Source organism: Schistocerca nitens, chromosome 5 (assembly GCF_023898315.1).
Source record: "Schistocerca nitens isolate TAMUIC-IGC-003100 chromosome 5, iqSchNite1.1, whole genome shotgun sequence".
NCBI classification, from domain to species: Eukaryota; Metazoa; Arthropoda; class Insecta; order Orthoptera; family Acrididae; genus Schistocerca; species Schistocerca nitens.
In genome coordinates this window covers 552,851,176-552,874,873 of record NC_064618.1, presented here as the reverse complement: position 1 = coordinate 552,874,873, position 23,698 = coordinate 552,851,176, and the positions used below count along the sequence as shown (strand labels likewise).

The 23,698-nt window shown below is 38.4% G+C and overlaps 1 protein-coding gene across 2 annotated transcripts in view; it reads right to left on the bottom strand.

Annotated features, from left to right (window-relative positions):
- LOC126259980 (U4/U6 small nuclear ribonucleoprotein Prp3) overlaps positions 1-23,698 on the bottom strand; it is a 65,270-nt gene that overhangs the window by 10,134 nt on the left and 31,438 nt on the right. For both annotated transcript variants that reach the window (XM_049957113.1, XM_049957112.1), the window contains exons 8-11: positions 17,967-18,052; positions 12,027-12,169; positions 4,964-5,178; positions 2,462-2,699 (exon numbers count right to left, since the gene is read on the bottom strand). In XM_049957113.1, the coding sequence (XP_049813070.1) occupies positions 2,462-2,699; positions 4,964-5,178; positions 12,027-12,169; positions 17,967-18,052 (682 nt within the window). The remainder of the gene's footprint in view (positions 1-2,461; positions 2,700-4,963; positions 5,179-12,026; positions 12,170-17,966; positions 18,053-23,698) is intronic.

Here is a 23,698-nt window from a genome sequence, read left to right as displayed (position 1 = left end):
CATTACTGGTATTGCTTAGATGGTACTTGAGCACAATGTCAGATGTTGCTGTAATTGCCACACTACTTCCATAAGACACCTGATCATCATGTTCAAGTGCTGATGGTATGTAGAGAGCTGTGCTGGCAAGTCAATTTCTATAACAGCCAGCTGGAAAAGCAAAGGCACTTGGACAAGGAGGAAGAGGCTGTATCATCATCAAAGGGTAAGTCATCTGGAGCTTCACAATGGGGAAATAAAGAACACTGAGCCATGTAACATTGGAAATGTAACTGCAGGTTGTAGATTACTGGAATTTTATCATTACAGAAGTGGTCAAATACGTGCAGAGAATCAATCATCACAGGTGGCAGAACAATGAATCTGACAAGAAAATACCGGTAGTTGCTCTAGGCCAGGATGGCTGGTCTATCAATAACAATTTTGCAGAGGCACTTATGACTGAGTCTGCTGCTGGTGACTGAACTTCCCAAATTACTTACTGCGGAGTCTGTAACTCATTTTCTCCAATAGGTGCCTCTGGATATTAACTTCCCTTGTTACGAAATTACAGCCATTTCATTCCTCTTGGCCCCTGCACTTTTCTAGGAATTTACTGTATTGATTGGCTCACCACAAACAGCTCTCTAGCTAAAATCAGTATGTGAAGATGGTGAGCACCTTCTTTGTATAAATATTATGTAGTTATTATAGCAACATCTCACACTAATTCTACAAAACGTTTGACTCATTACCATATGAAAGCATATTAATGAAACTACAATCAAATGGGATATTAAACAAAACTGAGTGAATTGAGGATTTCTTGGTAAAGAAGACACAGCTTGTTATCTTGAATGGAGATGCATCAACAGATGTAGTAATAATTTCAGGTGTGTCCCATGGCCCTTAATGTGCATGTGCATGTACATCAATGACTTCGCGGAAAATATTTATAACCTTTTGCAGTTGATGTGCTTAACTGTAACAAATACTATCTGACAAAAGCTACATAAATATCGAGTCAGATCTTGATAAGATTTCAAGCTGGTGGGAAGACTGGTAATTCACCATAAAAGTAAAGTTGTTCACTTCACAAAATTGAAAAACAAAGCAGTTGATGACTACAGTATCACTGAGTCAGAATTGAAATCAGCCAATTCGTACAAATATCTATGTGTAATAATTATGGGAATATGCAATGGAATGTTCAGAAAGGTCCAGTCATTGAACAAGCAAATGACAAACTTCAGTTCCAATGGAGAAATACAACAGCCAACTGATTGGCTGTAGTATTTCTCCATTGAAACTTATACACGGTTGTTGAGAGACACCCATGTTCAAAACTGGAAGACTTCAGTTCATTGGTAAAATACTGCGATCAGGCGGTCAGCCTATAAAGCACTGTGAGGCACATACCACATAGGACTGACAGAGAATACTGAATGAGTACAATGTCAGTCAGCACGAATGGTCACCAGTTTGTTGTACATGCTAAAGAGAATCACAGAAATGTTGAAAAATGTGAACTGGCAGAAACTTTATTAGATCAACTAACCTACGAGACCCTGCTTATGAAGTCTTGAAAATAACTACCATAGTGATGTGCACTTAAGAAGACAGCATGTGAAGCATTCTGCACAAAGAGAGAAGGAGATAACCTGGGGTGTCACCAACGCACCTTCCATCTCTGTCCCATGCCTCACTTTCCACGTGTTGCCTACCCTTGTAACTGCCAACACTGGGGGCACTATGCCAGACTGGTGTGTCTGCTTCTGACACTCCCTAGTAGAATTTATGTGCCTGGGAAAATACCTCCGTCACTTCTTAATGTAATATTTGTCATGCTTGCTTTATGCCACCAATAATGAGCATTACAGTGGTTAAGTAACTTCACCATACATAAACTAACATGAAAATAAATGCTAAATGTTCTCTGTGTACCCTGAAGCAAACACTTACAGGGTGACAGGGCAGAATGACATTACTGTGGTACACTACTCCTTGCCACACCTGCCCTCTTATGTGCACAAAACTGTAAGTAAGGAGTCTAAGAATATGCTATGGCCCCTACTTTCATCCCCGTAGGGTCCATGGATTAGACTATGAGCAGTGGGCACAGAAGCATTAATTCTTCACTTGTTCCGTATGTGAACTGAATGGTAAGAAACCCTATGCGGATGATGCATGTAAATGTAGAAAATCTACTTAAGTTTAATGAACAACACTTGGATACAACAATGTCTGTGCACGTGCACATGCACATGATGTATGTAAACATAGAAAAACTACTTAAGTTTCATGAAAAACACTTGGATGCAACACTGTGTGTGTGTGTGTGTGTGTGTGTGTGTGTGTGTGTGTGTGTGTGCAATGTGAGAAAAACAATGGATCTTAGCTCGTATTGTGTGTATTACAGTCATTCACAAATAAGTAAGAATATCCGCCAATGACATTTCCAAACTTCATTGTCTGCACTTACCTCCCACACTAACACACATTTGTTTGGGTGCTCATTTCCTTCACTATCTTTCACAGTATCTTCTTCCCACTTTATCCTATTCAACATCAATCTTTTGTATTTCTTCTGTTGTTTAGCACCACCTTCCACAACTACAACATTACAGTCTTTAAAAAGGACTACACAACCTGTCATAAATAACTGTTTTGCATTTGTTTCAACTTTATATTTCTTTGCAGGATTTGATAATTCATTTACCCTGGAACAAAATAATGTAGGAGATTAACAGTTGCAAAAAAGTAACAAAATCCCTTAAACAGATTAAATTAGATTTAAATGGCTATGATTTAATTGTTTTTCCTTTTAAATGTAAATGTCGTGTGACTAGGGCCTCCCGTCGGGTACACCATTCGCCGGGTGCAAGTCTTTAGGTTTGACGCCACTTCAGCGACTTTCACGTCAATGGAGATGAAATGATGATGATTAGGACAACACAACACCCAGTCCCTGAGTGGAGAAAATCTACGACCCGGTCAGGAATCGAACCCGGGCCCTTAGGATTGACATTCTGTCACGCAGATCACTCAGCTACCGGGGGTGGAGGTTTTTCCTTGTGATGGAGTGTTATAAAAATGAATGACATGGTATGAAAGGGTACAGTTTACTATATTTTACAAATGTCATGTACAATAATTTATTTCAAATATTAACTGCATCATTCACAGAAAGAGAATTTGCTTCCTTTTACAGGTTCTCCATTTGAAGTTTTACACTAATCTATGAAACAAAGTATGTATGTCATTCTAATTTAATTGGACAGATAAAAAAATCTACTCATCAAGTGGCAGCAGAACACACACACAAGAGGGTTGTAATTAGGCAAGCTTTTGGAGCCAGTGGCTCCTCCTTCAGGCAGAAGGGTTGAAGAGGAAGGAAGAGTGGTGATGGAAAAGAATTGGAGAGGTATAGGAAAAGGAGTAGATTTTGAGATAATCATCCAGAACCTCCGTTCAGGGAAGACCTACTGCATGGGATGAGAAGGAAAGAGTATTCTCATCCTGTGCGGTCAGTGTCCCGACCTGTGGTTCTGGGTGACTTTCCTGAAATCTACCCCTTTTGCTTGATCTCTCTAGTCCTTTTCCTTCACCTGTCTTTCTTCCCCTTCAACCCTTCTGTCTGAAGGAGGAGAAACTGGCTCTGAAAGCTTGCCTAATTACAACCCTCTTTTATGTGTGTGTTCTGCCGCCGCTTGCTGAGTGGAATTTTTTATCTATTCAATTAAATTATTTTGTCAAAAATTGACTGTTTTCGCTAGTATGTCACTGTAAGTTATTAAAGGCCAGTAAGTAGTATGAGATCAGCTACTGGTGAACAATACAAACTATAAAAAATTGTAAATGATAATTACATACATGTCAGTGAGATTGGAATAACACCAGACTCATCTACACAAATATGCAAATACGTTTACATCAGCAGCTAAAATTTAAAGATCAAACCTATTCAATAGCATATTTTATGCTATGTATCACAAATGTCTGAATTTTTTAAATAACAACAACAATGCTGATGTGTTTGTATTATTTTATTCCTAAAATTATATTTTTCTAGGATAAAATTCCTTTTGAGGAATAAATGGTGCTTGTAAATATAAAGCAAGAAAGGTAGTTGGTGACATCCAATAAACAGGACTCGGAAATGAATGAAAGAACAGTAATGAATCAAATTAACTGAGCCCCACTTTATGTTGTTCCAATTATAATGCTAAAAACTAAGTAATTCTTCCTCCCCCAACTTACAAGGTTGAGAGCAGTTAATAGAAACAAACTCAAGATTTACAAAGCAAACATTTAATTTCAGTTTGCAGATTGTATTTTTACTAAATCACTTATATCACAACAATAATAATATTAGAAGAATAATAATATTAATTATCAGTTTGTCATTATTATAAATGCTATAGCTGGCCACAAATGCATTATAAATGCTCAGTAAATTATTAATTAGTATAAGAAAAAAAAAACATAAAAAGTTAAGAGTGGAGTTATTTCAGACTTCGGCAAATACCAAGAATACAGTTCCTGAGCTGTGGTGTTTGATACCCAGTTGTACCGAGTTTATTCAGCTAGTTCTTTGTTTAGAAACCCACCACACAATATTTACTGAAACCTGACTCTAAACAGCATATTACATATACATTGTTATTCCAGCAAAAACATAATGACCACTTTATAAATAGCTAGTCTGACACAGTAAATAATGATCTAAATATAAAGGAATACTGGCTATGACAAGCATAAATAATATTGAATACAAATGATATCAAAACTGGCATGGCCTTATGCAATCAGAAAGAGTTTTTGGCCTATCTTTTCAAGTATTTTAAGAAACACCAAACATTACCGAGGATAGAGTAATCACAGTACCTACGTGAAATTTACAAAATAGTTCATATCTTTGGGGGTGCACTCAGAAACAAGAAACATTAACAGTATTTTAAACCTATAATAAAACTTGTCATACCTATACACTGAAACAAAGACACCAAGAGTTGTGTCTTCCTTCAGTTTCCGTACTTTCTTTTCTCTTTTTTGTTCTGCTGTTAACTGTCTGGCAGCATTTGCTTCTTGGTGAGCTTTCTGTCTTTTTGCCATTTGTTCTCGGACATGAGCTTCAATTTTTGTGGGGTCCTGAACTGCTTCTGTTCCCAATACGCGCATGAGATTTGATATTCTCAGCTGCAGGAAAGGAAAAGTATAAAATTAAAAATAAATCAAACAAAAGTAATTTGGCAGTTTTGAGCCATTCAAGCAAAACATGAAAGAGTAACACTTGAAACACATGCACATGAAGTAATATTTTTGTAACTATAGTTCTAAACAGAAATATCAAACAAATCGTTCTAAGACGAAGAAGTATTTTCATACTTACATATATTTTCACCATAACCTTTTAACTGGACGTAACAACTATATCATCCATGGCCTGCTCATTTTCAGTGAGTTCGACAGATATATTCGTCTGCAGCATTCTATAGCTGTAGCTAATAGGAATGATGAGCTTCAGGCTGGCAGGTATTGTAATGCAATTAGCTGATGTTTCCTCCACTATGCTGCCACTCGTCAGACAAAATAATGTTTTCTCGGCTAGTTGCAATGTTTTTACCAGCACACTTCTTGAGTCAAGTGACAAAAACCATGCTTTTTGTGTTGTTAGTTTTATTTTTACAAGATGATGACCTTCAGCAATGGCAAAAAGGAGCCATTTATTGGACCCAGAGATATAATAGTTGCTTTTAGACAGCGATGACTACTTTGGTAACAGCTTTGATAGTCGATAAGAGACAGAGGGTGAAGAAAACGGAGAGTGATTTGGATTCAATGTCATCTTATGATCATGCAATATTGCAACAGATGCCACAAAATGCTTTTGTGCATGTTAGTTCAGCTCACCAGTACTTTCTGTTTCCTGGTAAGAGTGCCATAAATGTATCATTATTTTACAGAATGAAGTGCAAAACAACAACTGACCCAACAATTTTATGTGTATATCAATACATAGCTTTTCATCCCAATTTAGCAGCAAGGTCTACCTTTTGTTCCTGGCAAGACACAACATACGATGAAGTGAAGACTTTCTTCAAAGATTTGTTATAACACACTATACAATTACTGAAATCTTGTGTTTGTGTGATAAAATAAATAAAAATGCATGTGTAACTACCAAAATTTCTATTAACAATTGAAGTAAGTGTCCTAAAACATTGAAAATATCAGGAAATAATGCCACACAATCAAAAATCACGATGGGCTGTAAAATGTATAGTAGTTATAAAGGTACAAGCACAAAATAACTGGTTAACTTCATGTAAGGGTGAGCAACAAATAAATAAATAATAGAAGAAAAACTGTTGAAGATAGCACAGAAAACGCTGAAGCATGATTGCGTAAAGAAAAACCAAGCAAATGGTGTCTTGCGTAAGATGGAATATCTCTCCAATTTTTCTCCGCAAGCACGAAAAGAAAGATCACCAACATCCAAGGGATGTTTAATCTTCAATGAATTTTGTGCAAGCCAGCACACCATTCTTTAGGAAAATAAATCATGAAAAAAAGTTTCCTCTCTTGGTAAAATTTCTCCACTTTGCAGACAATACATCATATGATCTCTTAGGTGCTGTGAGCAGAAAACTATTCAAATTTCAGACAGTTATGGAACATCAGCAATGCAGATTCAAATCAGTTTACATGTTGATGAACCTCTGCTGCAGTGGAAAAGATGTATTGAATGGAGGCAATTTACTCCTTGAAAGTGTAGCATATTTGCTATCAAGTTTCATAAACTATGTGAAAACTGTTCAGGATATACACAGGACTTCATTGTTTGTACTGGTAAGGACACATATTATGGCAGGCAGCAACCTAAACAGAAAATAATTTCTTGCATTGTTTTAGAGCTTGCTGGTGATTTGTTTGGAAAGAGTTATTGTATTTACTTTGACTCCTGGAACACTACACCAAGTTTCATTGACAAACTAGTAAGTAAGAATGCCAATGTTGATGGCACCATGTGGCAGAATAGAAAGGAGTTCCTTGACTTCATAAAAATCACAAACTAAGGAGTGTGAATATATGATGGCCTACAGTAACAAGCAGATGGTGATGACACACTACAAGAGTGATGCTGTTTGGTCTGCATGTTACATGACAATTCATTTCCTGAAGTAAATTCAGAGAATGGCATCATACAAGAGCCAAGTGTTATCATGGATTACAGTACAAATATAGAAGGCATGGATAGGAGCAATTCTCACCTGCAAAGCTATAAAATGGCCAGGAACAGACTAAAAAATATTATCAGAATCTTTTTCATCATTTACTGGATGACGTATGTATGCTTCAATGCATATATTCTTTAGAAAATCCATGGTAGTGAAAAACAGCAACTGGGACTCAACCCATCTATGTATACATCTAAATAGATACTCCAACAAGCCACCATAAAGTACAGAGCAGAGGGTACCCTGTACCACTACTACTCATTTCTTTTCCTATTCCACTCGCAAATAGGCGAGGGAAAAACGACTGTTTTCGTATGAGCCCCAATTTCTCATATTTTTGTGGTCCTTGCGAGCAATGCATGTTGGAAGCAATAGAATTGTTCGGCAGTCAGCTTCAATGCTGGTTCTTTAAATTTTCTCAAGAGTGTTTCTCGAAAAGAAAATCACCTACCCTCCAGGGATTCCCATTCGAGTTCCCAAAGCATATCAGTAACACTTACGTGTTGTTCGAACCTACTGGTTACAAATTTAGAAGTCCACCTCTGAACTGCTTCGATGTCTTCCTTCAATCTGACCTGGCACGGATCCCAAACACTCGAGTAGTAATCAAGAATAGGTCACACCAGCATCCTATGTTCGGTTTCCTTTAGTGGTGAATCACACTTTCCGAAAATTCTCCCAATAAACTGAAGTCGACCATTTGCATTCCCTACCAGTTCTCACATCCTTGTTCCATCTCACATCACTTTGCAATGTTACACCCAGATAGTTAAATGACTTGACTGTGTCAAGCAGGACACTAACAATACTAATATTAAACATTACAGGCTTGCTCTTCCTACTGATTCGTAGTAACTTACATTTTTCCACATTTAGGGCTAACTGGAAATTTTGTCTAAGTCATCTTGTACATTTCCTATAGACACTCAACTTCGACACCTTACTGTACACCATCAGCAAACAATCGCCTGCCTTCCAAATCATTTATGTAGATAGAGAACAGCAGTTCTAACACACTTCCCTGGGGCACTCCTGACGATACCCTTGTCTCTGACGAACACTCACCATCGAGGACAACATACTGGGTTCTATTATTTAAGAAGTCTTTGAGCCACTGACATATATGTGAACTTATTCCATATGCTCGTACCTTCGTCAACAGCCTGCAATGGGCCAACATGTCAAATGCTTTCCGAAAAACTAAATATGTGCAATCTGCCTGTTGCCCTTCAGCCATAGGTTTCAGTGTATCATATGAGAAAAGGGCAATCTGAGTTTTGCACGAGCGATGCTTTCTAAAGCACTGCTGAACTGTGGACATAAGCTCCTCAGTCTCAAGGAAGTTTATTATATTTGATCTGAGATTATGTCCAAGTTAGGGATGTTGGTCCGTAATTTTGTGGATCCGTTTTTTTACACTTCTTATATACTGGAGTGACCTGTGCCTTTATCCAATCACTTGTGAATCTGTGCTGGGCGAGAGATTCATAATAAAAGCAAGCTACGTAAGGAGCCAATGCCTTACAGTATTCTTTGTAAAATCGAACTGGGATTCCACCTTGATCTGGTGATTTACTTACTTTCAAATCTTTCAGTTGTTTCTCTACACCAGGGATGCTTATTACTATGTCATCCAAATAGGAGTCTGTCCGATGGTCAAATGACAGTATGTCTGTATGATTCTCCTGTATGAACAGTTTCTTGAATGTGAAATTTAAAACTTCGGTTTTTGTTTTGCTATCTTCAACTGCCATACAAGACTGATCAACAAGGGACTGAATGGGAGCCTTAGACCCACTTAATGGTTTTACATAAGACCAGAATTTCCTCAGATTCTCTGCCAGGTCTTTTGTTAAGATGTAATGGTGGTAGGAGGTGGTGTTTGTGCATAGATCTTTTCACAGATGTCCGAATCTCTTAACAACCTTCACTTGTCATTTGTGAGTTCCTGAACTGAGAGCACAACAGCCTCTGCCTCCTCAGTGTCCTCCAAAGCATTGTGGATTTTTCCCATCCTTTAATCCACTTACTAGGCACACAACTCTCCAGAACATAATTTACAATCTGCTTAAACTTCGCCCATAATTCTTCTTGCAGTGGTTAAGTAACTTCACCATACGTAAACTAACATGAAAATCAATGCTAAATGTTCTCTGTGTACCCTGAAGCAAACACTTACAGGGTGACGGGGCAGAATGACATTACTGGAACTAAGTTGGTTGGTTGGTTTTGGGGCAAGAGACCAAACAGCGAGGTCATCGGTCTCATCGGATTAGGGAAGGAAGTTGGCCGTGCCCTTTCAGAGGAACCATCCCGGCATTTGCCTGGAGCGATTTAGGGAAATCACGGAAAACCTAAATCAGGATGGCCGGACGCGGGATTGAACCGTCGTCCTCCCGAATGCGAGTCCAGTGTGCTAACCACTGCACCACCTCGCTCGGTCTGGAACTAAGTGTTGCCAGCTCAATGTCTAAGTAAGATGCTAGTAACTGCTTATCTGCTCTATCTAGCAGAAACACTCTCCTAGTCTTCTTGACTGATTCATTAAACTTTTGTAGTCATAGTTGCTATAATGACTCATGATTAGTTCTGGAAAACAGTTTGCTGTACCCCTCTCCACAAAGTTCATCAACCGGACACATTCCTCAAACATTAAAAGTGATTCACCTCATAGCAAGGCATTTTCCAGAATTTTTGTCAACCACAAAAGAGGAAAGCCTGACAAGGATGTGTGGAGATTGCCTGAGAAGAAATTTTTTGAAAGAGACATCTTACTGGTGTTCAGAATGTGGTGTTCCTCTCTGCACAACATCATGTTTTACAGTCTTTCTCACAAAACACGACACATAAATATGTGAAAATAAAATTTTGTTCTCTTCTATTTGATCCTAATCCATTTTAGTTTTGGTTCATATACTAAAATCAATGAAGAATTGTTTTGCGAGAGCGAGGTAAAAGGTGTGACTGTGCTACAGGAAATTACCCACTAATGCACAAGACTGCACATGGAAAAACCTGCATAACAGGTTATGATCATATACTGCTAATTATTTCTCAATAGCACAGGAGCAACATTGGTCTAATACTTAAGTGGGTAGTCATAGCAAAATGTCAACTGTTCATATTTCTAAGCTTTACAGAACTACTTTGCCAATCAATATCATCAGTCTCTGTTGTTTGGGCATTTGTGCAGATCTATTCTTTTTCCACGGGTTATCGTTCCAGGAATATCAATGTAATAAAGCCAGTACAAGAAAACAGCAAGGGACACTGATTAAGATTATGGTATATGACAGTTTGAGAAAAAAAAAAATATTACTTTGATTGTCTATAATTTGGCTGAGGGTTACTTGTTTTTACAGGCATAACTAACTTGAAATATTGGCACAACTATTGCCAATCTCTGAGGAAAAGGATAATTGTACTGCAGTTTTAATGGAAATATGAAGTACCACTTAAGTGAAAACACAGTTTAGAATAGAATGAAACAAAATTCTAACAAAAGAATACATAACTTCTCATGCATGAGAAAAGTCTCAAGTAACTAGAAGTATTCAAGACATCCATGAATAACCTGCTGGAAGGCCTGTGTTGTACGAAAATGGCAACTACTCAGCATCCTCCTCCAATTCCAAAAGAAGTCTACACAGCAAATGGTTAATGAGCCGGAAATTTCAAAGTCAAGTGCTTGTCCGATTTTAAAGTAGGTCACTGTAAAAGATATATTGCAAATTTAGTCCAACTGTCAATGAAAGTGTTAGCTGGAACGTTGTGTGGAAAATGCAACATTCTTATATTAAATTGACTGACAAGACATTTGAGTTGAGTGATACAATTTACAGACACAACTGCAGAGTCCCACCAAAATTGCATGCTGCTGCAAAATTAATGTTAAGTTACGAAGGGTACACCAGTAACTGTCATCTTCAGGCTTCATTTCTTGACAAAAACTTCACTGGTAAAATGTCTGGAGAAGTAGAGACCTGTTTACAAAAAGTTAGAGCATCTCCCAATAATCACAATGATTTAATTATCTGTATTAATGCAGATATTCTGAAGATATGGGTTGGTTGGCAAAGTTCTGTTGATTAACTTGCTTGTTCATTGCGCACCAATAGACTTCTCTTTATTGAAGTATTTTTAAGATATGGTTTCTGTGGCAAAACTATCAATAGTTTAAAGGTTTAAAGTAGAAAATGGAAAATACAATTTTAAACATCAATAAAACCGTTTCATACAGATTTAGATTAAAGTGCCCAGCATTATCAGGCTGGTTAGAACATAGACACACACGAGCGAACACAAGCGGACACACATGGGGGCAACAGTTATCTTTTCTTTGACATAAATCATACACCTTATATTCATGATAGCGAACAGTACATTTAGTGTCATTTAGTGTATTCTTCTTTTCCTTATTTTAACCATGAGTCTGGTTCAATAAAAGAACATGGCTGCACTCCCATTACCAGCAGGTGACTTGTTAAGACATGGAAACTTATTTTTTAAGTATGTCAATCTTCGAAAATGTCAACATGACAACTCTGAAGATTTACAGATGCTAAACAAATACAACAGTTTGATTATTAAAAAATCAGTGGCAAAACCTTAATCTGAGTTGATATTCATGCTGTTTATTTTATTGATTAAATTTAATAACTATAAACTGTAAACGTTACATGTAATTTTAGTCCTGTTATAAAAACAACAGTAATTTTTTTTTACAGCTGGAAAACCATTATAAGTTGATGTCATTAAACACATTGTGTCATTAAACACATCGATTTGTATGTCCAATTATACTACCTTTGGTTCAGGTGGTGGCTCCAAGCCCAATCTGATCTTCTCCTGCTCTTCCTTCCACGCTTCTCTTCTGTTTTGTCTACGAAGCTTTTTCCTTTCTTTTTTTGTAAGGAACACAGGCATGTACACGGGTTTTAAAGGATCCGCTGCGTAAAAAGTAGAATATCTTTTACCATCTGAGTGACATGAGAATCAGTTAACTAGGTAATATGCAAAGGTGACTGAAAGGTTGGGTAAGAAAATCTTACTAAATAGTCACAAGTTACAGAAAAAGAAACATAATAAAAATAAACAACTGTTTGCCAAATGGAGAGAAACAATTATTTAATGTTCTTGCGATAAAATATCTTTCTGCCACCAAATACTATTTTATGTTTATTCTTCTTGGTTTGTGACAACCACGCGGGAGCAAATTATTCTCGGTAAAAGGACAGAGATAAAAATGAGAAGAGAGTTACATGATTTACATGAAATTCACACAGTGTAGTTAACATAAAATATTTTTTGTAATGGAGAGTCCTTGGTAGAATATAAGTAGTTTAAAGAGTAAAGACGACTCACTGAATAGCTGAGATGCCAAGCCTTCAACAGTCACATAACCAAGATAGAGAACTTTGATAGCTTCTGGGCAAATTCTCTTCAGAGCTAGAATAAGGCACATACTCAGAGGGCACGAGTGCCTGTGCACCCAGCCCACTCACCCAGACCACAGACAGAGTGTACAATGATGTGAAGCAATGAACTGGGAGGTTCAGATAGAACAGAGGAGAAGGGAACCTGTGGAGACGAGGATGTGGGTGCAGGATGAGTGAAGTTATGGTAAGGGGGCAAGGGTGGAGGTGGATGTGGGGCAGGGGCTGGCAAAGACTGAGGTCAGGAGAGATACAGCACTGAAGGATGTGTTGTAAGGACAACTCCCATTTATTTAATTCAGAAATGGTGGTGTTGTAGAGAAGGTTCCAAGCAGCACAGGTTGTGAAACAGCCATTGAAATTGAGCACACTTTACTCAGCAGTGGGTTCTGTCAAACGTGGCAAACTCTGCACTTGGCCACAGTTTGGTAGTGACCATGGCCTCATAATCTGCTGTGCAGAAATTACAGCAGAACAGAATATGATGTGACTACTTTTACAGATGGCCCTGCCACAGAATAAGATATGCTCATCACGGCATCTATGTTTCACCGCAACTTCGTGACAGGAGGGTCCCTCTTATCCTGAGATCCGACTACCCATCACTCCTTTCTAACCTCCCCTAACCTGTCTCTAAGGTTGAAACTAATAGTTCCAGAAGCTAGGATTAGTGTTTTGACTTTTAAACATATCTATCAGCAATACTGTAATTCTGCCTCTGAAATACGGGGGTTAAATGAAAAGTAATGCCTCCACCTTCGTTAATTGGGCTTGGCTGGGAATATTTTAGTAAATCAAATGCAGAAATAATCCTCAGTATGTGATCTTTAATTACTAATATTCACTTTTCCACATCACCATCCAATTGGATACATTTCTGCCAATGATAAACAAGTTTTCTGAAGCCATCACGGACGAAGTCAACACCTTGTTTCCACAACCACAGTCTCACAGTTCTCTCGACATCTTCATTAAAAGCATAATGATGTCCCCGTAGATCATTTTTCATTATCGGGAACAGATAAATGGTGCTAAATCTGGAGAGATTCAGTCTCTGAAGTTCTGCTACGGTGGCACATGAAGTGCGTGGTTTGGCATTGGCCTTTTGGACCCTCGTTAGCCATCGTTTCAGAGTTCGCAGCATTGTGATGTAACAATATGATGATAGTCCTGAATCAATCTGTCGCCATTTTACTTGTGAAATTAAGTGATTGCTGTCACAGGACGTCCAACTCTTTGTTTGTCAAGCAGGTCAAATGTTCCCGCCTCAACATCTTTAAACTTACTTGCCCAATGATGCACAGTACTCACATTTACACAATCACCATAAACTGCTTTCATTCTCTGCTGAATCTCCTTTGGGGTGACACCTTCTGCTGTCAAGAATTCAATGACTGCACATTGTTTAAATACCACTGACCTACTGTCTGCGCAAGGTTCTATACTTTATACTGTAACAACACAACCATTCAATGCTAAGGCTTCCTGCCAACTGGAGCTGTAAAGAAGAGGCTACGGTACAGGCCTGTACCTGCCGCATACCAATGCTGCCACCTACTGAAGATTTACGAAGGTGGAGGCATTACTTTTCAGTCAACCCTCATATAAGTAATGACCAGCCATTCTGTCTCTCTGACTGGTTTGATGCAGCTCTCCATGATACTCTATCCTGTGCAAGCTTCTTCATCTCCCAGTACCTACTGCAACCTACATCCTTCTGAATCTGCTTAGTGTATTGATCTCTTGGTCTCCCTCTATGATTTTTACCCTCCACACTGCCCTCCAATGCTAAATTTGTGATCCCTTGATGCCTCAAAACATGTCCTACCAACCGATCCCTTCTTCTGGTCAAGTTGTGCCACAAACTTCTCTTCTTCTCAATCCTATTCAATACCTTCTCATTAGTTACGTGATCTACCCACCTTATCTTCAGCATTCTTCTGTAGCACCACATTTCGAAAGCTTCTATTCTCTTCTTGTCCAAACTGGTTATCGTCCATGTTTCACTTCCATACATGGCTACACTCCATACAAATACTTTCAGAAACGACTTCCTAACACTTAAATCTATACTCGATGTTAACAAATTTCTCTTCTTCAGAAACGATTTCCTTGCCATTGCCAGTCTACATTTTATATCCTCTCTACTTCGACCATCATCAGTTATTTTACTTCCTAAATAGCAAAACTCCTTTACTACTTTAAGTGTCTCATTTCCTAATCTAATCCCCTCAGCATCACCCGATTTAATTTGACTACATTCCATTATCCTCGTTTTGCTTTTGTTGATGTTCATCTTATATCCTCCTTTCAAGACACTGTCCATTCCGTTCAACTGCTCTTCCAGGTCCTTTGCTGTCTCTGACAGAATTACAATGTCATCGGCGAACCTCAAAGTTTTTACTTCTTCTCCATGAATTTTAATACCTACTCCGAATTTTTCTTTTGTTTCCTTTACTGCTTGCTCAATATACAGATTCAATAACATCGGGGATAGGCTACAACCCTGTCTCACTCCCTTCCCAACCACAGCTTCCCTTTCATGCCCCTCGACTCTTATAACTGCCATCTGGTTTCCGTACAAATTGTAAATAGGCTTTTGCTCCCTGTATTTTACCCCTGCCACCTTCAGAATTTGAAAGAGAGTATTCCAGTTAACGTTGTCAAAAGCTTTCTCTAAGTCTACAATGCTAGAAACGTAGGTTTGCCTTTTCTTAATCTTTCTTCTAAGATAAGTCGTAAGGTTAGTATTGCCTCACGTGTTCCAACATTTCTACGGAATCCAAACTGATCTTCCCCGAGGTCCGCTTCTACCAGTTTTTCCATTCGTCTGTAAAGAATTCGCGTTAGTATTTTGCAGCTGTGACTTATTAAACTGATAGTTCGGTAATTTTCACATCTGTCAACACCTGCTTTCTTTGGGATTAGAATTATTATATTCTTCTTGAAGTCTGTGGGTATTTCGCCTGTCTCATTCATCTTGCTCACCAGATGGTAGAGTTTTGTCATGACTGGCTCTCCCAAGGCCATCAGTAGTTCTAATGGAATGTTGTCTACTCCCGGGGCCTTGTTTCGACTCAGGTCTTTCAGTGCTCTGTCAAACTCTTCACGCAGTATCTTATCTCCCATTTCATCTTCATCTACATCCTCTTCCATTTCCATAATATTGTCCTCAAGTACATCGCCCTTGTATAAACCCTCTATATACTCCTTCCACCTTTCTGCCTTCCCTTCTTTGCTTAGAACTGGGTTTCCATCTGAGCTCTTGATATTCATACAAGTGGTTTTCTTCTCTCCAAAGGTCTCTTTAATTTTCCTGTAGGCAGTATCTATCTTACCCCTAGTGAGACAAGCCTCTACATCCTTACATTTGTCCTCTAGCCATCCCTGCTTAGCCATTTTGCACTTTCTGTCGATCTCATTTTTGAGACGTTTGTATTCCCTTTTGCCTGCTTCATTTACTGCATTTTTATATTTTCTCCTTTCATCAATTAAATTCAATATTTCTTCTGTTACCCAAGGATTTCTATTAGCCCTCGTCTTTTTACCTACTTGATCCTCTGCTGCCTTCACTACTTCATCCCTCAGAGTTACCCATTCTTCTCCTACTGTATTTCTTTCCCCCATTCCTGTCAATTGTTCCCTTATGCTCTCCCTGAAACTCTCTACAACCTCTGGTTCTTTCAGTTTATCCAGGTCCCATCTCCTTAAATTCCCACCTTTTTGCAGTTTCTTCAGTTTCAATCTGCAGTTCATAACCAATAGATTGTGGTCAGAATCCACATCTGCCCCCGGAAATGTCTTACAGTTTAAAACCTGGTTCCTAAATCTCTGTCTTACCATTATATAATCTATCTGATACCTATTAGTATCTCCAGGATTCTTCCAGGTATACAACCTTCTTTTATGATTGTTGAACCAAGTGTTAGCTATGATTAAGTTATGCTCTGTGCAAAATTCTACAAGGTGGCTTCCTCTTTCATTTCTTCCCCCCAATCCATATTCACCTACTATGTTTCCTTCTCTCCCTTTTCCTACTGACGAATTCCAGTCACCCATGACTATTAAATTTTCGTCTCCCTTCACTACCTGAATAATTTCTTTTATCTCGTCATAGATTTCATCAATTTCTTCATCATCTGCAGAGCTAGTTGGCATATAAACTTGTACTACTGTAGTAGGCATGGGCTTTGTGTCTATCTTGGCCACAATAATGCGTTCACTATGCTGTTTGTAGTAGCTAACCCGCACTCCTATTTTTTTATTCATTATTAAACCTACTCCTGCATTACCCCTATTTGATTTTGTATTTATAACCCTGTAATCACCTGACCAAAAGTCTTGTTCCTCCTGCCACCGAACTTCACTAATTCCCACTCTATCTAACTTTAACCTATCCATTTCCCTTTTTAAATTTTCTAACCTACCTGCCCGATTAAGGGATCTGACATTCCACGCTCCGATCCGTAGAATGCCAGTTTTCTTTCTCCTGATAACGACGTCCTCTTGAGTAGTCCCCGCCCGGAGATCCGAATGGGGGACTATTTTACCTCCGGAATATTTTACCCAAGAGGACGCCATCATCATTTAATCATACAGTAAAGCTGCATGTCCTCGGGAAAAATTACGGCTGTAGTTTCCCCTTGCTTTCAGCCGTTCGCAGTACCAGCACAGCAAGGCCGTTTTGGTTAATGTTACAAGGCCAGATCAGTCAATCATCCAGACTGTTGCCCCTGCAACTACTGAAAAGGCTGCTGCCCCTCTTCAGGAACCACATGTTTGTCTGGCCTCTCAACAGATACCCCTCCGTTGTGGTTGCACCTACGGTACGGCCATCTGTATCGCTGAGGCACGCAAGCCTCCCCACCAACGGCAAGGTCCATGGTTCATGGGGGAAGTGAAATGAATTTTCCGAGTTCATGATAATGGCAGCAGCAATAATAGCTGAAGTGGCACAGAAGGATCTGACACAGGTTTAAGAATTCTAGTAACTTGCTATCACACAAAGATTTACAAATCAATTCAGACATCAGTATGCCATTAGCTTGGGGAAAAACATTTTGGTTCCCTTGCATGCCTACGAAAACAGAGGCTGGAGGTTGGAGTGATGTTACTATCTCCATTTATTGAGTGTCCATAATAAACATTACATGAAACAGCATACATATTTTATTTTTCATTAGATTTGCTGTCAAAATTCACTGTTTTTAAGCATTGAAGCTCGCTTACATCAAAAAGCATTGATGTGCTAATTTTAATCTAAAACACATTATACATTAACTCCCAATATCTTATAAAACATTTCACTTACTTGGAGGTCGCATCTGTGTTGGGTGTTCCACCAGGTGACTGATAGCCATATCCTTTAGTTCAAATTTTCCATCTTTTACAGTAAACCTGAAAACGGTATACACTTTAGACAGGACGAGTTACACAAAAATCTGAATATTTTAAATCCAGACAATTTTAATGGTTACTGCCACAACTGAAGTGAGGAGGATCACTATTATTAATAAGCTGAATTAAATTATAACATTATGTGTAACCTCTTTTACCAATACCAACTCACTGTTGAACAAAATGTATCAGTAGTATTTTTATTTACCGTATTTACTCGAATCTAAGCCACACTTTTTTTCTGGTTTTTGTAATCCAAAAAACCGCTTGCGGTTTAGAATCGAGTGCAAAGTAAGCGGAAGTTCTGAAAAATGTTGGTAGATGCCGCCACAACTAACTTCTGCCGTCGAATATATGTAGTGCTACACAGGCATGCTTTGCAGGCACAAAGATAAATACTGGCGCCAAAACCTCTGCGTCAGTAAATAAAGTAAAAAAGAAAGGTGGAAGACGAGCTTTTTTGTCCGCCCCGAGTTTCGACCACTGCATTTTCATACATTATCCAACGAAGTAAATACAAATTAAGTACAGGGTTATTACAAATGATTGAAGCGATTTCACAGCTCTACAATAACTTTATTATTTAAGATATTTTCACAATGCTTTGCACACACATACAAGAACTCAAAAAGTTTTTTTAGGCATTCACAAATGTTCGATATGTGCCTAATCAAGTTTCTCCCACACTCGGTGCAGCATGTCTCCATCAATGAGTTCGAAAGCATCGTTGATGCGAGCTCGCAGTTCTGGCACATTTCTTGGTAGAGGAGGTTTAAACACTGAATCTTTCACATAACCCCACAGAAAGAAATCGCATGGGGTTAAGTCGGGAGAGCGTGGAGGCCATGACATGAATTGTTGATCATGATCTCAACCACGACCGATCCATCGGTTTTCCAATCTCCTGTTTAAGAAGTGCTTCTGCTCTAGCCTTTTTCGTAAGATTTTCCAAACTGTCGGCTGTGGTACGTTTAGCTCCCTGCTTGCTTTATTCGTCGACTTCCGCGGGCTACGCATGAAACTTGCCCGCACGCGTTCAACCGTTTCTTCGCTCACTGCAGGCCGACCCGTTGATTTCCCCTTACAGAGGCATCCAGAAGCTTTAAACTGCGCATACCATCGCTGAATGGAGTTAGCAGTTGGTGGATCTTTGTTGAACTTCGTCCAGAAGTGTCGTTGCACTGTTATGACTGACTGATGTGAGTGCGTTTCAAGCACGACATACGCTTTCTCGGCTCCTGTCGCCATTTTGTCTCACTGCGCTCTCGAGCGCTCTGGCGGCAGAAACCTGAAGTGTGGCTTCAGCCGAACAAAACTTTATGAGTTTTTCTACGTATCTGTAGTGTGTCGTGACCATATGTCAATGAATGGAGCTACAGTGAATTTATGAAATCGCTTCAATCATTTGTAATAACCCTGTATTGTTCATCTTCGAATTCAGCAGCATTTCAATGTACTACAAAAATCCGACTGGCAAGACTGTCAATATGGCCAACTCTATGTTCTGAATTTTTTCTTACCTGTGAGAAGAGATGGTTGCTAATAGTAACTTTTATGAATTGTGAATCACATGCAATATTCTCTTCACCATAAGAATAATATGAATATAAACATTTTGCCATGTATTCTTTCGTGTTTGCTGCTACCTCATTAAAAATCTGTCTGCTCTATAAACTACGAAACTAGAGTGAGACAACAGCAAACACGGAAGAATATACATATCATGTCATGTCACGTTTACATTCGTATTATTCTTGTGCCTAATAGTAATACAGTCAGAAATGATGCACGGCAATTGACTAGATTTTTAAATCTAAGATGACTAATTTCTGTGCAGAATGTAATGTACTAAAGAGGCGCCTGCAAAGATTTTCAAACGGAGAAAAATTTTCGCTAAATTCTCGTTCAGAACATCTTCTATCATACGCATTCTATTATTTGGTTCTTGTTGATCATTATCAAAGAAAGCAGCAGTGTAAGTAACAACAAATAGCAGTCTCTTGCCATTGTTTCGCTAATGAGACGATTCCTCTCTCTCTCTCTCTCTCTCTCTCTCTTTTTTTTTTAGCGGCGGTAGTGTGCACTAAAGCAAGCCATGCCGCGAGCGGCGACAGGCCGTAAACACAGAATGCAACAAACAATGCATGACACAGTATAGTAATACATTTTTAGCTTAGAGTGACGTAAATACCTATAACAAAGAGAATGGCACTTATCATATCAAAGAAAAATAAGCAATCAATTCAAACCAGACGAAGCACGTGAAAAAGGAAGGGTACCTGTATAATTACGGATGCAGTGCCTGACGCATAGCAATGGCTACCTGGTATAGCTTAATTGCTAAGCTTATGACTCGAACCAAACCACTGTAGCCGTATCGTCATTCATTCGACCTAAGTTGTGTCTCTTATTACAATGGACCAACGTTGTTTCGATTTGGAAGTGCGGTCTAAAACTTTTCTCTCCCCTTGAATTTTGAGTCTCAAATTTCAGGTGCGGCTTAGATTCAGGAATTTTTTTTTCCCTTGATTTCGAGTCTCATTTTTCAGGTGCGGCTTAGATTCGAGTGCGGCTTAGATTCGAGTAAATACGGTAGTTGCAGGTACAACTACATTACTGAATTCAGATACCTGATAAATTTTACATGCTAAATGTATGTAATTATATTAGCAGTAATAGTTAAAGGCACAAACAAATGTGAGATACAAAGCCATAATATTTTTGATAGCTTAACACAAGAAGGATGTCTGAAAAATGACTGAAATGTGTATAAAGTCAGTGCCTGCCATTTCTACTTTAAAATTCTTTCTACAGGCCAGACAAGTTCGCAAAACAATCAAGTAGTCAATTAATTATCTCTAAATGTCCTGCTTATAATCATATGAACAATTCTATCATGTGTGTGTGTGTGTGTGTGTGTGTGTGTGTGTAATTATTCAACAAATAGCATTTTACACTATAGAATATGTTGTGAAGAACAGCTTGCTGTAAAAAGATTACAACTTCTGAGGATGAAAAGGAAAAATTGGTCCACTTGTGAGTGAACACTGCAAGTCTAATTTCCAATTTTACTTTAGAAAAAGCACCACAAATTTCAATCCAAGTGTTAGCTTGAGGTTAGTACCTTAAATCATGCAGGCTCATTGTTATCATCAATTGATGTTTAGACTAAATACTTGCCTGACTAGTGTTAAGGTGACCTCTCACGGGACATGAAAACATTGGAAATTATGAAACAAATCTCAATCTTGGAACCTATTTTGATGCAGTATGTTACTTCTGAATGGTGGGAGACAATACAACTCCGAGAATATTGATATTATGCATGCTGCAACTGACATTAGGCACTTTACCTATATCCAGTTTAAAACAAAAAATGTGATGCAGATTACATTTAGTTAATGAATAACTTCTATCAGTACATTTCTCAGACTGTTGTGCAGTATACGTAGCATTCCTCTACCAGCAATTCGCTGCTCAAGAATCGAAAAGTTGAATGTCTGCTTTGCGATTTTCTCTCCTTTCCCTCAACAATGGCTAACAGAGTTAAAGCAACTATGTTACACGCATCCATTTTTGGAAACAAAATGTGTCATTGGTACACAAGATACTACATACAACTGCCGTTGGAGAGCACTACATCACAAATCACAGTACGGAGCACATTCTATGAGATGTCGTATATCATTTCTGAGTGTGTATCAAACATGATGGGTACCATGTCCAATGTACTACGAAGGTTGCCCAGAAAGTAATACACCACTTTTTTTTCTCAGCTGAAAACAATGCTACAAATGCAAAATGTTATGTATGTGTTATTCAAAGTTTCCTGAGTGAGTGCGCCAAGTTTCCGTCACTTCTGACAGATAGTGTAGCTGCAGGACAGTTTCAAAATGATGCCTGTAGGTGATGTACATCAGAAACACTGTGCCGTCATTGAATTTCTCACTGCAGAGAAATTCACAAACACTTATGCAAAGTCTATGGAGCATCTGCTGTAGACAAAAGTACAGTTAGTTGCTGGCCATGGAGGGTGAGGTTATCAGACTGTGGTTCGGCAGAGCTCCACGATTTGCAAAGGCTGAGGAGACCATCCATGGCTGTCACATCTGACATGTTGCACCAAGCTGATGCAAGGACATGCGCATTACGACTTGGCAGTTGGTGCTGCATCTATCAATCAGCAAAGGAAGTTCACACAGTGAAGCACTGGCTCCACCGCCAGGACAAGGACTGGTACCGACAAGGCACACACGCCCTGGTTTCTTGCTGGAGGAAGGCCATAGAACAGGGTGGAGATAATGTGGAAAAATAGGATGTATGGATCAAACACCATTCTTTCGTGTGTATAATTCTCATTATGTTCAATAAAGAATTATTGGAGAAAAAAAAAATGTGGTGCATTACTTTCTGGGCAACCCTCGTACAGGATGAAGAAAACGTCTCATGTGAGGGAACAAACAAAGTTTGAAACATTTATCTATCAAAGACGTTTGAGAAATGACAATAAGGTAACAATTATTAACACTGAAATTCATTCTAAAAGTAGATAAATGTATTTTAAAAATATAGTTGTAAAATCGTAGCCTAAGCATAAAGAATCAAGACCTTGTCCTTTGGTGATGTAGTTTTGTTCTAAATGGTTAGTTTAGTTTTAACAATTTTGCCCTAAAAATGATGCAGTAATACACATACAAAGAAAAAATGCAAAAACTAATATTTAATGAAAAGAGGGACAAACAGTCTATGTGATTGAACATTAGCGAAAGAACACTACGTTAGGAACTGCATCATGTCATACACAGTTGTACTTCCTGTTTTTATTTTTACGGTCAGGTTTGGTCAAATTGAGACCCTCCTTGCCCATAAAAGATGTATTCAATTATCCATTCCACAATTGCAATGACTATCATTTTGCAAATGTCCTATTTAGGTATAACATGTGTTACAAAAAACATGTACTCTGACTTGCAGTGTGAACATTAATATGCCTGGAACAACAGTAGGCTAATTTGTTCTGGGCACATTAATGTTATATCTAAATAGAATCTTTCAAGAATGATTAGTTCCTGCAGGTGAATATAACTTTTATGGCCCAAGGGTGGCCTGAATTCGACTAAAATTGATAGTACAAAATAAAAAAGTAGTAAAATTGTGTATCAACCAGTTCCAAACAATTGTGAAACTATCCAATACTGTCACACAAAATATAAGGACTACATAGTTAATTTTAAAATAAATACATGAAAGTACCTGCAAGGAAAAACGGACCATCATTACTGTAGCTAACACATCACAATGTTTTACAAATTGTATGAAGCACTGTGGTATATTTTCTGCTTCAGCATTTTAAAGGCTAAAGATTCAAAACTGATAGCCAGGATCTGCATTAATTGCCCATCTGAAACTCATCAGCTCATAGCTGCACTTTTTACATGTCAAAAAATTAACAATACATGGAAGGCATAAAAGTTTAATTTTAATTTTAATCAGACATTTGGTAGGGTTCTTCAGGGGTGTTTTAATACACAAAATTATGAGAGATATAGAACAAGTTCAGACTGGGCAAAAATGGCACAGGAAATTGGATGATATTTTAAGGAACCATTTGGCTCAGGGAAGACACTCCAACCATAAATCTAGATA